The sequence below is a fragment of the Plasmodium chabaudi genome, assembly GCF_900002335.3.
Source record: "Plasmodium chabaudi chabaudi strain AS genome assembly, chromosome: 13".
NCBI classification, from domain to species: domain Eukaryota; phylum Apicomplexa; class Aconoidasida; order Haemosporida; family Plasmodiidae; genus Plasmodium; species Plasmodium chabaudi.
In genome coordinates this window covers 1,768,666-1,786,337 of record NC_030113.2, presented here as the reverse complement: position 1 = coordinate 1,786,337, position 17,672 = coordinate 1,768,666, and the positions used below count along the sequence as shown (strand labels likewise).

General features: G+C 21.3%; 3 protein-coding genes across 3 annotated transcripts, besides 1 other annotated feature; 1 reads left to right on the top strand and 2 right to left on the bottom strand.

The window, feature by feature from the left end:
- Window positions 1-880: 880 nt before the first annotated feature.
- On the top strand, window positions 881-7,831 carry PCHAS_1347800 (conserved Plasmodium protein, unknown function; the record flags this gene model as incomplete). Its single annotated transcript, XM_737978.2, has 1 exon — window positions 881-7,831. The coding sequence occupies one exon, from the start codon at window positions 881-883 to the stop codon at window positions 7,829-7,831; it is 6,951 nt and encodes a 2,316-aa protein (XP_743071.2).
- Window positions 7,832-10,314: 2,483 nt separating this feature from the next.
- Window positions 10,315-11,382: a sequence feature.
- An 888-nt stretch (window positions 11,383-12,270) lies between these two features.
- On the bottom strand, window positions 12,271-13,373 carry PCHAS_1347700 (conserved Plasmodium protein, unknown function; the record flags this gene model as incomplete). The annotated part of the gene is made up of 5 exons (XM_016799375.1): window positions 12,271-12,372; window positions 12,511-12,581; window positions 12,870-12,886; window positions 12,961-13,061; window positions 13,272-13,373. The coding sequence occupies 5 exons, from the start codon at window positions 13,371-13,373 to the stop codon at window positions 12,271-12,273; spliced, it is 393 nt and encodes a 130-aa protein (XP_016654673.1).
- Window positions 13,374-14,369: 996 nt separating this feature from the next.
- On the bottom strand, window positions 14,370-15,938 carry PCHAS_1347600 (ribose-phosphate pyrophosphokinase, putative; the record flags this gene model as incomplete). The annotated part of the gene is made up of 1 exon (XM_738712.2): window positions 14,370-15,938. One exon carries the CDS (start codon window positions 15,936-15,938, stop codon window positions 14,370-14,372), a length of 1,569 nt encoding a protein of 522 aa, XP_743805.2.
- Window positions 15,939-17,672: the final 1,734 nt, after the last annotated feature.

Below are 17,672 nucleotides of genomic sequence, written 5' to 3'. Positions count from 1 at the left end.
GTTTTTCGGCTTTATGTGCGTTTTTTTATACTATATATATAATACACACGAAGAAAAAAAAAGATATAGTATTTAATACAAAGCTGAATATTTTAACAATACTAAATTCGTATTTATGAATAATACATATGTTACATGAATACAATAAAACATTTTTTTTATATCATACGTAATATATATATATAATATGTATATGTGAATATACCTTATATTTCAATTATTAAAGTTAATATGTTTAAAAATATTGTGTATCCTTAATACATCAATTGAATCGATACAATACATAATTTTTAAAGATAGAGAAAGTATTCATTGTTTAATTAATAGTTTTTCGTTAAAAAAAAATTATGATATATTTTCTTTTATAAATATAAAAATTTTAAATAACGAAGTATGAATAACTTATAAATTTTCATTATTGAATTTGCATTATATCTTCATAGCACACTTTTTTCCATACATTATATATATTTGCAAAGCATATGATTTTTATAACTTGTTTACACAAATCAAAAAGAGAGAAATACAAATAGGAAACGGAATAATAAAACAAATGAAAGCATAATAAGTCATAAAATAGGTAAAATACACACACATATATATAGTATCTGTGGGCCATTTATCTATGTAATAGTTATTATACGCATAGTTTTTAAGGACACAAGCATATAAAAAGGCATTATGTAAAATGAGTATGAGATAAATATATATAAAAACATTAATATGTTTAAATACCCATACATTATAAACGTATATGTACTGGTGTAAAATAGTAAATAAATTAAAGAGTAGTTCTAGTAATAAGAATAAATATATATACATATAAAGAACGCCTATGTAAACAACACATTTTTCATTAATAAAATTAACTATCCGCATCATGCTTGTTGTAACAGAAAGCCCGATTGAAAAACAAAGAAATCAGAACTACCCACAGAATAGCCAAATACCATCAAAAAATAACAGTACACAAGTAAAGGTTATAGCAAATAGAATTACACCATACTGCAAGGACATATTAAACATCGAAAGAGACACAATAAAAACTCGCAAATTTTTAAAAGATTATAAGACTAAATACAAATATATTTTTTCCAAAAAAAATACAAGTAATTCAGAACGTGAAAAAAAGGCAAAACTTTATTCTATAGAAAAAAAAGCAAATTTGTTTCAATTAAAAAAATTATCAAAAAGTAAAAAAAAAAGTCAAATTAGTGTTAATAGAGTTAATTATAACTGTATAGTAAATAACTCAAATACAAAAAATAGTGATCAAGAAAAAGATTTACATCAATTACATTTAAAAGACAAAAAACATAAACATTCTAATAAAAAGTCAAAGAAAAGTTTACAAAGTGATATAAGGGATATATTATTGGAGCATTCTAATCATATTTATGGAGATGATTTTCCCAATTTATATAACCTAAATAATAATAACTTAAAAAGTAAGGTAAAAGCAAATAATGATATATTACATAACAAAAATGTTACAAGTAGAAAGTCAAACGCATCATATAAATTTATAGATAGTTCCTCTTTTAATACGCCATGTATTAATAATAATATTAATGATGATGATATTTTTAAGTCATATATAAATGATTCTGTTTCAAAAGGATCATTATATAGTCCACACTATAAGCATAAAATAACAACTAATAGTTTAATAGATTCAATTGTTAGTTTATCAAACGGTTTAAATACTTCAATTGAAAAAAAAAATAATGAGTATGATAAAAATTTACTTAATTATGTAAATAAAATATTGTGTGATAATAATTTTTATCATGGCATCAGTTCGGGTGTAAATAAATCTGAATTGAGACAATTGGAAAGTGAAATACATAAGAAATGCAATGATATGATATCAAAATTTTATTTTAAAACAATATTTAAAAATATAAATTGCACACAAAAACAAAAAAATAGTATTATAAAAGATAGTTGTAATTCATATAATAGTGAACATTGCGATACTCAAAGTAGCAGTAAATTAGTCATCAATGAAAACAACAATAATGTACCTAAAAATTTATATCCTGAAAAAAATCGAATAAAAAGTCCTTTAAGTTCAAATATACATGATATTTTTTATTATTCGGATAATTATTTTTCAGAAAAACCTAGAAAAAGTGAAAAAAAAAATAATAACAATAGGATCAAACAAGATAATAGAGCCTGTGAAGCTTCTTTAAAGAACGATAATTTAATCAACGGGGAGAAAAATAATACCACTCTTGCAAAAAATATAAGTAAGGAAAATATTAGTTATAAATTAACTTTAGACAATGATAAACATAGTGTAAATTATTTGAAAGAAAACAATTTGCATACTAAATTAAAAAGTTTTAACCAAAATTTTAAGGCTAAAAAAAAACGATCTATAGAAACACAATTAACATTAGGCAATACTGCAGCATCTTCTGTATGTAATAATGTAGATATTAAACCTTTTAAATATGATGATAATAGCAATAAAGGCATAGTACATGATTCATATAATAGTGTAAATGAATTAGATTATAATGGCATTGTAAATACAAACAACCAAATAAGTAATGTTAATAAACAGTTATCTACATTGAACAATTTTGAAAAATATGATGATAGTGCATTTAGTCGTTCAAATTCATTACATTACAATAAAAAATGTCGAACTATTTCCACAGAAAATAATGATCAGTCGACCTCCAAAGAGGATATTACTATAAAAAACGACAATACAGAGCATCGTAATATTTTAAATGAGGATATAAGTATAAACAAATTTGATACTACAAAAAAAGAGTGTTCTCAAGGAAAGAAAGTAAGTAACTTAAGCAGTGGAAAAGAAGATAATAATATAGATAAAAATGATGATAATAAAACAGATCCTAAATATAAAAAGCTATCAAGCCCCCAAATATGCATGTTAAATAGTTGTAATATTTCTAGTTATGCAAGTGGAAAATGCGAAGCTTCATATACAATAAATAGTCAAAATAGTAGTAATGTTTGTATAAGTGACAAAAATATAGACTCGGTAAATATGACGCCAAAGGCTGAGAATATTTTGAAAAAAAAGTTTAATGATACGAATGTTGATAAAAATAGTCAGTATAATAATGACAATAGTTGTAAAGAAAATTATCACGCAAATGGAAAAAAACATATAAATCGTTATAATACACCCATAAATAGTAGTAGACGTATTAGTGCTATTAACAATAGTATTAATGATACACCTCTTGGGATATATAATGAATACGATTCTAATATAAATAATATAAAAAGAAATGATTCCTATATTACGATGGCAAGCGATAATTTGAATGATAGTGTGTTTAATGAAAATCAAGATAGTTCTTACATTCCAAGTAGTGTATATAATAATTATTGTAGTAGTGCTGCAAATAATCGTTACAGTATTTTATCGAGATATAGTAATATGCAAAATAAAACTAGTAATGATTTTAGTAGTCCATTTATTAATAGATCTAGCAATATATTATGTAAATCTTTAGTTGAAAATTGTAATAATAATTTGTTAAGCGAAGAAAATAAAAAAAATAATTTTATAAATTTGTTTCCTTATCAGAAAAGTATAGATATAAAGCCAACAAATTCTGAAGACAAAAAACCTCAGGAAGAGATAAAGACAAACAGTCCAAAGGAACAAATTGAATCAAATGTAACAATTTCAAATACTGTGAAAAAGGAGATAAAATTTCCCATAAGCAATTTTTCCGAATTCAAAAATTTAAGATCGAGTATAAACTCCATTTCTAGTTCTAATTTACGTAAAACTCCTACGATATCAAATATAGAAAACGATAATTATTCTATACCTCCAAAATATATACCAGACTATATTAAATCCTTTTGCATTTTTAAGGATAATCATAAGAAAGACGAGTTATCTAGAATAACACCATTGATAGATCATGTAAATTCGAATAATAATGATATTGGTTTGATAACCCCTAAAAATAATTTTGATACATCATCATTAAATAAAGATATAAAAATGAATAACAATGATAATGAATTTTCAGTTGATGAATGTTTAATGAAATGTTTGAAGGAAGACCCATCAAAATTTAGAACAAATGAAGATTATGAAAGATTTTGTAATGAAGATAAAATTTTAAACCCAAGTTATATACCTCACGAATCTCGAAAATTAGGAGAAAATTTCATAAAAAATAAAAAGGATAATTTTTCTTTTATTAATAAAAATTATAACTATGAGCCCAATATAAATATTGCGGAATGTGGTAATAGTGCCTTTAATTATGATGGAGGATTTAATGATTCTCATAAAAATTATTTTAATAATATAAAAATTAATGTATTTAATAATGAATATGTAAATAATGATAATAATGGTTACAATAATAATAGCACATACAACAACAATAGTATAAATAATTTGAGTTATACGAAAGGTGGTAATGACCATCATACTAATGATATATTTATTAAATATTATGAAAAATATTCAATTAAAAATTTAGATAAAAATGAATCAGAAAAATTAAATTATACTGATTGTTACGATTTTAAAGATTCATCATTGACTGAAATAAGCAAAGACGATAGTTTTTGTTCTGATGATTTAGGGAATGATGATAATGATATGAATTTTTTAAAAGAATCATTAAATTCTTTTGATAATTTAGAATCAACTGAAAAAAAATATGAACAGATACTAAAAGATTTTAATGGAAAAATTCCTTTACTTCATAAAGTTTTAAAGCCATTACCAGTAAAAAATCGATCCAACAATTTTGATATTTGTCTATATTTATTACAAAAACATGGTGGTGATTTAAATAATGAAGAAAATATTTGTATATTAAGAGATAGAGAAATAGTTCAGCATAGTGCTATATATGACACAAAAAATGATTGTATAAAAAGTAATATAACAAATGTAACAAATATAAAATTATATCACCCAAAGTGGTATAACAAAAAAAAAATCATTGAAAGGCTAAAAGAGCAAAGTTGCTATAACCCCTTTACTATATTTGGGTCAGCACCAAGCTTGTTAGATTTTGATGAAGTTTTTGATAAAGATGTGTATAATAATTTTGTTTCAAAAAATAGTCGTAAAAATCATTCATTATTAAGAATATTGGCAAAACAAAAGGTTATAAGTAATTTAAGTGATAAGATATCAGATAAAGAATGGCCACAAGTACATTCCTATTTAAAAAAAAGGTGGAGTAGAGAAACGAACATCGAATTAAATTGGGCATGTGACCCATTGCTATATGAGGAACTTGAATGGTATTTAAGTACAAATAATGAATATTTAAATATGACAGACAAAGTAGCTGATATTGATGTTTGCTATTGTCCAACCCTTGACCCTAGTTCTTATTATGCATGGAATGATTCAAGAGTTATTTATACAAATTTGTGTTACAACAAATCTAAAGATGATGCAGAAGAATCAAATAATGATTTAAAAAATAAATATAGTACAAATAAAAGTTTAGAATTTAAAAAGAATGATAAACAGCTTTCTTTTAGGAAAAGAGCAAGTGGATGTGAGCATCTCATGTTTCAACAAAATGTTATGAAACAAAAAAAATTGTCAAAAAAAAAAAAAAAATTATTAAAAAAGAAAAAGAAAATGATAAAGGAGAAATATAAAACAATGGATATCGATGCTAACTTTGGTAACTATGGAAATGGCAACAATAGAGAAGACGGAAAAACAATAAAAAGTGCTGAAGGCTTTAGTTATCCTTACAAAAATATGTGCAATTATCACGAAAACAAAACAGACTATGTAAATGATCAATATATGAATGATTTCAAAAACAATAAAGAAAATAGCAGTTTTTATTACTCAAACAATATGGTATCTAAAAATAAAAAAAGTATTTATAATCATAAAAATTGTGAAGATAATATAGTACCTATTATGGCAGTAAATACGTCACTTTACAGAAATAATATGGATAATAAATATAATTGCCACAACACAGCATTTGATTACATTAAAAACAAGGACAACACAATAAAGTTTTTTGCTTCTCCAAAAAAAAAAAAAAAAAAATCTGTTAAAAAATCTATTAACAATTCGGATTGCTTCGATTTTATAAATTCATCGATGAGTAATTCAGACAACATGCAAGCCACCAACAACAATAACGAAAATAGCAATAATAACATTTGTAACAATAATAATGATAATGGAAACTCTGGCTTTAATGGAAATGATACCACTGAATTTAACGAGTTTAATGATTTTAGTATCTATAACAATAATAAAAACAATTTTCATATTTTTGAATTCAATGATTCTATCAAATGCAACAATATGAAAGGTACTTGTAATAAAGATATGATGCTTAATGAAGATAATTTAAAAAAAAAACATAACCCAAAAAATTATGAACAGACAGGTTATGTTGAAGAAAAATGTGGTAATAAGAATAGACAAAATGATTGTGAACTTTTGGATATGAATGAAAAGAATTTTGAAAAAAATAATATGCATTATCTCAAAAGTAATACGTATATGTACGATATTAATAATAATAGTACCAGTGGCATGAAAAATTATATCGCCAAGAGTAATGATAACATTGTGTATAAAAGCAATTTTAATATGAAAACTCAAGGAGACATTGCGCAATCATTTTACAAAAACAAAGGTATAAACAACAATTATGGAAATGATAATAATGCAAAAATGACAGTGTTTAGAAATATGCAAATGGGACAAAAAGAATATAATATGAACAGCCATAAGGGAAATAATAATGTTAGCAATGATATTAATAGCATTGATGATAATTGCAGCTATAGAAAGGGGGATAATAAAATGGGTTTCATTCCCAGAAATTTTGATGACAAAAATGATATTAACACATATTATAAAGTATACAATACTGGTGATAATAATAACAATAGCAGTCATAATTTAAAAAAAAATAATTTTCATAAAAATATATACGGGAATAAAAATATTTATGCTAAAAGCGATATGAGATGTGTTTCTGACAACTATAATAATTTAAAAAGTAACGAAATAAGTAAAAATGAGCATATGAGTAGCAATATTGGGCATTTTGAATATAAATCATCAAAAAATAATTTTCCTGATCACAATATTTTGAACCAAAAAGATAATATAAATGGATTAAAAGAAAAATATATGAATATGTGTAAAGAAGAGAAACAACTTATTACACCATCTTCAGATCATAATCACTTCAATTTTTTTGAGTCCAATTATGAAAATTACAATAATAATAATAATGATGACAATAATGAAAGAAGTATTAAAATAACGAATGAGTATTTTCATGGTAAAAATCCAGAAAATTACATTCAAATGGAAAAAAAGAAAAAGAAAAAAAAGGTAAGTGATGATACGGGTAATAGTAGTAATAATAGCCTGGAAAATTATCAGAATAGCAATAGGCATATTAACAAAAATATGAGAAATATTATTCCAGAGACTAACATCCTAAAATTAACACAAGAAAATATTGATAAAAAAAACATAATTGAAAATGAAATTAAAAACAGTAACACATTGTTATATAAAAAAAAAAATAATAACAATGCTGGAATTTCTATAAGTTCTTTTAATTCTAAGAGGTTAAGTAATAGTAATATAAGTGTTAATGAAAATAAAAAAATTAGAAAATATGCGAATAAAATGCATCACGATTCTGATAACATATCTATAGAGCATTCAGAAAATGATAAGCAATGTAATACGAACAAAGAAATAGCGGAAACTCCCTCGAGTGCAACAAGCGAAACATCCATGTCTAGTGCTTTTAAAATGGCTACTTCTGTTTTTAAAAATTTATTCTAGAAAAATATACACATAAATGTAATTCTAGGTGACTCCCTTAACACTATTTTTTCATATTTATTATATACACTTTTTCAAAATAATTAAATTTGCCATATTTAATAACATCATTATTACTCCGATTTTTCTACATTTAATTAAAAAATTTTGTTTATTTTGATATTAATATTTTAAATTATTAGTTATGCACTATATTTTTCTGTGAACACACCAAATTTTATGATTTATATTAAAGGCTACATATTATATTATGTACATGTACATTCATATGTATTATCTATTCATTTTATAAATACGTGTATACATTTTCATAAAAATACATATACATTTTTTTTCTGTATTAACAATTATACATTAATCATTTCGAGGTCTTGCACTTAAATGTATAATATATTTTTTATTTATTAATAAACCATTAAAAAAACTAATAAAATATACAATATTTTAATTTATATTATGAATGAAACATAATACTACAAAAAAACGCAACTTTCAAATTTCCTCGTGTTAACGCATACTTGTCTTAAATAAATGTAATGTTGCCAATGACCATTCGTAAGGATTTATTTATCGAATAGAATAGCAAAAAATATATGGTATTGTTAAAATATTGTTTTCTTTTTATTGGTATATAGTTGGAATGAGTTTTAAGTTAGGTACTTTCTGCATTGTTGTAAATATATGAATGTCTATATATCATTTTTAGTCTCTTTTTACAGTATTTTTTGGGGTTCTTATATAATATAATAATTTATAGGTAAATGTGTGAATACTTAGAAAAACATATAAATTATAATTTAATTTTACATTATACCTTTATAAAATTCAAAAATATGAATAGCAGTATATTTCCTTTGGGTATCAAAGGTATATATTTCAAGATACTATTTTTTGAATTTTTAATTAAAATAAAAAGCAAATTACCTATGTTTTTTTCCATGGAAAAATTAGCATTTAAAAATATACACCTTTCCTACTATTTGCCTAATTATTATAACTAGTATACAATAATATACTAAAATGCATTTTACTAGTAATTACATTAAAAATTATTAATAAGACAACCAAAATATGTATTTTTATATGACTAAAAATGATTTAAGCCCTAAGCCATAGGTAATATAGAATGCAAAGAAAAACATTATCACATAGGATTTGTGACGAATTTTCCAAAATATGTGTTTTTACACCAATTAAATGAATATTCATAATATCAAAAATATAAAAATACTATGCAAACGATATATTCATCTCTTTATTGTAAATGTATTAAAGACCAATATCATTTCAAATCAAAATATGCAAATATATTTTATGAAGCAATTGCTTTATTTGTTTTCTTTTTGTGCAATTTATACATTTACTAGTATAAAATCAATGACATGTGATAAATCAATACTACGGTTTTAATATTTTTAATTACACAAAATAAAACTATTTGTAACTGTTTTATCTATTTATAAATTCATTGAATGGTATTATTTTAAACTTCCATTTTATTTTATTACAGATTTTTTTATAGGAATTTAAATGCAAATAGAAAATATGTTAATCTTAGAATCCATTACAATGCATTTTGGATGCATATGAAACAAATTCCATTGAAATATAAAAAATAGAATTAATGGCAGTTTTCTTATTAAGAGACACATATTTCAGACAATGAAAGCAATTGTAATAATTAAAAAAATATCATATGGTTTATTTGTGTTCTAAATTTGTTTGTAAAAGTTTCAAACACTACTGACTTGTTCATTCTTTTACCTTTTTTATACTTTTAAATACAATTTAAAATCGTTTTTAACTGAAAATTAAGTAAAATAACAAAATCTTATACTTAATGTACCACAAAAATACAATAAGACACAGTATAGCTTTATGTGAGTTTTATTAATGTTTGATTCTCTATGTGGAATTATGAAATATTATATTAATTTGCATAAATATATAAATTTATATTGTATCACTTTTTAAATCATCATTAACAATATGCTTCTATTGATACAATTATATATATTCTTTCTTTTTATTTTGAATTATAAATTCGTTCAAAGATCATATTATAATTTGCATTTTTTTTGTTGATAAAGCCAATCTAAAGTAAAGCATATAAATGATAGGGAATTATACGTATTATTGTAGTGTGTAGGTATTAAAGGAAAGGCTTGTAAATTATATTTATATAAGGTTATACAAACATAATAACTAATGTTATAGCCTTATTATATACAAAATATATTAAGTTTCATATTGATACATTTTTTAATTAAAAATTATAATTATATCTTTAAAAATACTACATCGTAAAAACAAGATAATGCTATTATATTTAAATACTAATATATTTTAGTTTGATTTAGATTTTTCCTCAATATGGCAAAATGTCTATAGTTTTATTAATATTTCATAAATTAATTTCTATATAAGTAACCAATTTAAAATATAATATAATAATTATTTCATTGTTAAAAAATATAAATATATATTTTAATTAAATTAATTAAATAGTATAATAATTAAAATAATATATATTAAAATTAAAATAATATAAAAAATTATTTAATTAAATAATAAATATTAAATTATAAATAATTATATATATTAAAATTATATTATTAATAAAAATAATTTAAGTTAATATATATTAAATTATATATAAAATTAATTATTAATAAAATTATATTTAATTAATTATATTTAATTATATTATATACAAATATATTATTAAATAATAAATAATATTATATTTTAATTAATATAATTTAATAAAAATATATTTAAAATAAAAATAAATATATAAAATATATTAAATTAAATATTAAAATAAATATTATTAATAAAATTATTATATTAATTAATATATTATATTTAAATAATACAAAAATAATAATATTATATATAAATATAATTAAATTAAGTATTAATTATAACATTATATAAAATAAATTTAAATTAATTAATAAATATTAAATAATATATTTATATATTAAATTAATTAATTATTAAAAATAATTAAATTTAATTAAAATTATTATAATAATATTTTTATTAATTTAAAATAAATTAAATTATATATAATTAAACATATATATTAAATTAAAATAATAAATATTACTAGTTATTTATTTAAATTAATGTTTATTAGTTATTTATTAATTAAATTATAATAAATATTGTTTTATTTAAATAATTAAAAGCATTTTATATTATTTATGTGTAAAATATTATTAAATTATAATATTTAAATAAATATAATTAAATTAATTATTTTATATATATTATTAAAATAAATTAATAATTTAATATTATTATATATTAATATTTTTAAATAATTAATACTTATTTTATTATTATATATTTTAATGAATATTATTCATTTTTAACTATTTATATTAATTAATTTAATATTTTTATTTAATTTTTAATATTTAATATATTAAATTAATACAATTTTAATTATTTTATTATAATTAAAGTAATATATTTAATTAATTATTAATATTAATTTTAAATATAATTATTTATTAATTAATTATATTTTATTATATTTATTTAATTTGTCTACATTATTTAAAATATATTAATATTATATAATAATATTATTTTTGCATAATTAAATTATGAAATAAATATATTAAGAAAATATAATTACATTATAAAGATTATACAAAACTACATTTAATTATATATTTTTTGAATGTTAATTTTATGGTGCATCTTTTTATTATTAAATAATTAATTGAAAGTCATAAAATTCAATATTTTGAATACAGTGATATGATAATTTTATTTTTCAATAAATCTCATCAATATAACAATACATATTTTTACCTTTGTACCACCTTCCAAGTTTGTCATCCTTAAATATACATAATGAATCATACATTAAAATCATTATTTTCTAATATTGATGTGAAATTTCTTATAAACTTATGTGTAACACTTTATACCTAGTTATATTAATTAGAAGGTCAAACCATAACACGGTTTGTGATTATATACCAAGAAACTATTATTCATAACATTTATACGGCAACTTTAAGTCCATTATAAAATATAAATCATTGTGTAAATGATATATAATTTAGTTTATGAATATCATAATGGTGATCAAGTTTGTTAAAGTTTGTCTTATTGATTTAAATATATATATATAAAATTACCACATTATGAAAAAAGACAGAAAATAAAAATTATATGGGTATCATATTTTAAGTACAGTGTTGAAATATACTTATATGTTTTATTATTTTGTTTTTTAATAAAGCACAGAAAAGTATTATATGAATCTTTATAGAAATATAAAATAATGAAAACAAAAATTACCCACACAAATTAATAAAAGTAATCAAAATGGTATAACATTTAATAATTTCTTACAATAAAATTTTCATTTGTAACTTTAGAGACATAAAAATCTGCATACTTATCAAAGAAAATTATTTTGGTGTTTCCTTGATTTTGTTTCTTTCATTATATTCTTCTATAAGATACTCTCTAAGTAATAAAATAGGGTTAATATCTATATTTTTTTTTAGAACCTACATAACAAAAAATGATTGAATTATATATATTCGAGTTAGCGTTTGACATAATATAACTGTCTATTTATATTCAAAAAAAATTATGAAAGAATTATATAAAGGACGACGCGAATATTAGAAATGCTGTTTAATTACTTCTTGTTGAATTTCAAATAATTCTGTAGAATTTGCTTTTAGTTTATTCGTTGCAAAAATATCTATTTGTTCTGTTTATTTTTTAAAAAAGGAAATGTTTAATATATGTTTTTTGAATTCAGATACAATATTGAAACAATCAATGCACAGTTTTTCATAAAATCTCTATCATAAATGATAACTATGCTTTGAATCCAACTTGTTTTTTAGTAAATTCATAAAGCTTTTACTAGTTTAATAGAGCATTGTAATAATTATTTTAAAACAATTAAGCTCCTTTTAATAGACAATGTACCATGAATTATGTATTAAAAAGAACTACATTCTATATGCAGAAAAGGTACAAAAATACGTTTTACCCATGTTACAGGTATTCCTATAAATAAAAAAAAATTATAAAAGAATATTATTTTATATATTAATTTATTATATTATGTATGCATTTATTACCTTTCGTCACACAAATTGGTTATTCGATCCTTTTCATTCCCATAATCACATACATTAAAGTACTTGTGTTTCTCCTTTTCATTATTTACTAATATAACTAACTATAATATATATATAAAGATAATGTAATAAGTATATATGTCCTCCTTTTAAATTAGTATTAGCATATCCGAATTTTAATATATTGATTGTACTTTGTTTAATGCCTATAAAGTTAAGAAACAAGTTTAAATTCGAAATAAAAATAATGAATAAAAGACAATAAAATTTTATAGTGTCATATATTTATATAATTTTTTGTTAATAGATACAGGTAATAGGCATGGGAAAATTGTATCTTTAATGTATTTGGAATTTTCATCATCAAATACGTCCTTTCCATATAGATTATTTACAAAATTATCAAAATTCATTTGTTTATATATAGATTAATGTATAATTGCTTTATTTTAAAATAAGCGTACAGTTTTTTTGTCTATATAATGAAATGGGGAAATAGTAAGATATATGTTATGGTAAAGAAACACATATAGACACATTACAAGCATGTAATATGGAAATAGAAACATTTAAAATAATTATCTGAATTTCATTTTTCATATATTATACATAATAAAATTCCCTGATAAAAATAAAATAAAGTAAAAATATAATATATTTTCTCTATATATTTAGCATAGATGTTGAAAATTATAATTTACACATTTTGCATGAATTCTGAGATATTTAATAATAATTTTTGAGAATAAGCATTAGTATAAAATTAAAGAAAACAAATATAAAATATTTTGTAGAAACTATATAGTAGTACAAAATACTTTTTCGAAATTGATATAAACTTATGATATAATAAAGGTTACATCATAACTACAATATAATTTTAAGACAAATAGTGTACTCATATTAAAAAATGCATCTTATATATAAAATAGAAATATATAGATTCATTATACCCATTTTACTAAAGCTTTTTTTTTGAAAAAGACTATTTAATGAAAAAAGTGGATGTTTTATAATAATTTCTACTATGCTTATTTAATTTTATATAATTATTAAACTTAAAATTTGCTTTGATATCAAAATAATTTCAGTTGTGAGCAAGATAATAAAAGCGTATCATGTCGAATTAAAAAATCCAAATAATTATAAAAATGCAATCGAATAATTAAATATGACAATAAATAAATATAGATATCGAAAAAAACGTAAAAAAACAAATACATTCATAATATAGTATCACTTTTGTTTATATTTTAATTAATCATGTAGATATATATAACAAAGCGATACGATCTAATATGATTTTGTGAATATATTTAATTAAAAAAACTAATGCTGCTATACATTGACATATATTTACATATATTGAAGTGATTTATTGTAATTAAAATAAATTTTATAAAAAACAATTATACATTTAATTCCACTTGCCCATCTGAAAAATCTTCTTGCGCATTTTGTGATTGTTCATTATTAAATCTTTTAATTCCTTCGGCTACTAATTTGGCAACTGATAAAATATGCATTTTTTCACAACATACATCTCTTGGAATATGTATTGTATTTGTTGTTACAACTTCGTCAATGCATGAGTCGTTAATTTTTGAGACACATCCATCCGATAGTATAGCATGAGTTGCATACAGATATATTTTTCGAGCTCCTGCATTTTTTAGAAGAGCGGCAACCTTTTTAGATTTTTCTCCAGTATCAAGGATATCATTTACTATTATACAATCACAATCTTTAATATCACCAACTATAGTTATTTTTTCATTTTCGAGTGAATTTGTATTATTTTGTTTATTGGTTAGCATTTTACTGGAATCCTTTGATTCGTTACTTGGAGCTTCTCCTCTAGTACTCGTTCCATCGTATGTGCTAGAAACCAAAGTAGTAAATCCTACATCATTTGAATGCTTTTTCATTCTAACCCAAAATTCCTTTGCTTTTTCTGCACCATCAATATTAATTGGAACAATAACGGGGTTATGGAGTTTTTTTTTTTTTAAATATTCTACGGCTAAAGATTGTGGATTAATATTCATAAGCGGTGGCTGAAATAATTTTTGATCAGTAGAAAATCCTTCAATTCTTGGATTGTTCAAATCAACAGCGATAATTGAATCAGCACCACATGTTTGTAATAATATAGCTATTTCTGGAGCTCCTAGTGAATGCATATTATTAAAATAACCTGTTTGTTTATTTTGTCTGGAATAATTTAAATATGGTAAAACAACGATAACTTTTTTTGCAGATGATCTTCTTAATGTCGATACAAATAAAAACAATTCCATTAAACGTGAATGGACATCCTTACCACCTGCAGGGGTAGAATGTATTATATATACATCTCTCCCTCTTACTTCATCCATTATTTGAAGAGTAATTTCTCCATCACTATATTTTCCAATATAAGCTCTACCTAAACTTATTCCTAAATTGGAGCATATTTCATTTGCTAATTCATGATGACTATTACTAGAAAATATTTGCATGTTACTGTATTCGCTTAATTCTTGATAATATTCATATTTATCATCTTTTGATTTATTTTTATTATTTTCAGGTACAACGGCACTCGATTTATCTAAATTATTAGCATCTTTTGAATTTGTATTTTTTGACTTATTTATGAAACTAAATTCATTAATTTTTATTTTTATATCTTCATTTTCTAATTTATCATCTCTTTGTGACACAACAGATGCCCCAAATATGTTAGCGAATGCAATGGTTTTTATTTTATTATATTTTTTTCTCTCATCGTTATTTTTGTTTTGTTGAATTAGAATAATAGGATGGTGTCCATTAAAACCATTGTAGTTTGCATTTTCATGGGCATGATATAATTTTTTCTGGAGTATAAATTGACGGGTATTTAAAAATTCATTTTTTATAATAAAATGTTTTATAAATTTATCTGTATGCTCATAGAATTTCCTGGAGAAACCGGTGTAAAGATTATAAACCATTATTATGATATATCATATGAGTATTTTGTGATTTCAAATGATAATGTAATTTTGTTTATATCCATTAAAAATAACGCGATTTTATATTAATAAAATGTAAAAAAAGCCAAATATCAGTATTCTACATAGAAAATTAAAGAAAAAAAATATATATAATTCATATATTTTATATTTCTTTATCACGTTTTTTAAAGTCACAATTCTACATATTAATACTTAATTCAAATTAGCCAATCATATTTTTATTTATATATATCTGTTTGTTTGTTTTAATTTACAAATAATATTAGTATAAAAATATTTTTTTGCGTATTCATTTGAATTATTTTGCATTTTTTTAATGTCGTTTTTTTTTTTTTTTTTTAATTGGAGAGGCACGATTTTATTTTTATACAATCACTATAAGTAAATATTAATTTTCTCTTCATTAAAAATAATATTTTTGCATGAGTATTATATTTTTCTTTATAATAATGAAAATACTAAGTAATGTAAATTCTTAAAAATTTTTTATTCCATTAAATGGCCAAAAAAAAAATTATATCCATTAAAAATAATATATAAGTATAAAATTTTATGATTTTTATAGTTTCCACATGGGTATCTTTTTATTATACCTGAGTATATTATAGATATCCAATTTTGTTTTATAATAATTTTACAAATCGATGAAATAATATAATTAATGAATGAAAAGCTATATTAATGGTTTACTAAATTTAGTGTGAAAAGAATAAATATGATATATATGTATAATAGGAATGCTACTATATGATCCTACGCATTTATACATATTCTGTATAAACATATGAAAATTATTCCATTACGTATTTACAAAAATGTATATGAATTAAAATATAATTTAAAGTCTAGTACTCCATGTATCTTATCTCATTACATTGAAATCACTTACTATGCCATTTATACGTTTGCAATTCGTATTATTTTCCCCATCTTTCCTTATATCATGTGTGTAAGTGTTATATGAAAAACATTTTTTCTATTGATGAATATGGAGAAATTATGAAACATTCCATTTTACTTAATCTAACATATATTTGCAACATCTACCTTGGCATTATATAGATAATAAAATCGTTTAGTGCTCAGAAAAGTATATATTATTTGCAAAAAAAGAAACAAAAAAAAATTTAGCATTTGAGAAATACGCTACCTATCGTAAATTTACATTATTTTGCTGTATAATATATGGCCTCCATTCATTAGAACCAAATTTATGTGTAAAATATGTTTTATTTGCAAGAATATTACAATATTATGATAAATGGAATATTTTTAAATAATAATAGAAATACAACCATGTAAAATATATTATCTTTTTTACGTATAAGTTTATAGAGAATTTCCACAGGGTTCATAACTTATAATTTTGTATTGTTTTATACAATCATAATATATAAATGCTTTAATCTGATTGTTATTTACACTTTCGATAAATTATAGAGACACATCAAATTCAACTTAAAAAGAAAAAATATATGTACAACTTAAATCTATAAGCAGAGAATTCCTCATTACAACGAACTATATTTTTTGTGTGCATATAAAAAAATATGTAAACTTCATAAAAGTTTTATTAACTTTTACAAAAAAAAATATACGGTTTATTTCTTTTAATAATATAATATACCAAACGGATAGACAATATATGTAATTATAGAGATAAATAAGAATCATTTCATAACTTTATATGTTATAAAATATAAATTTACT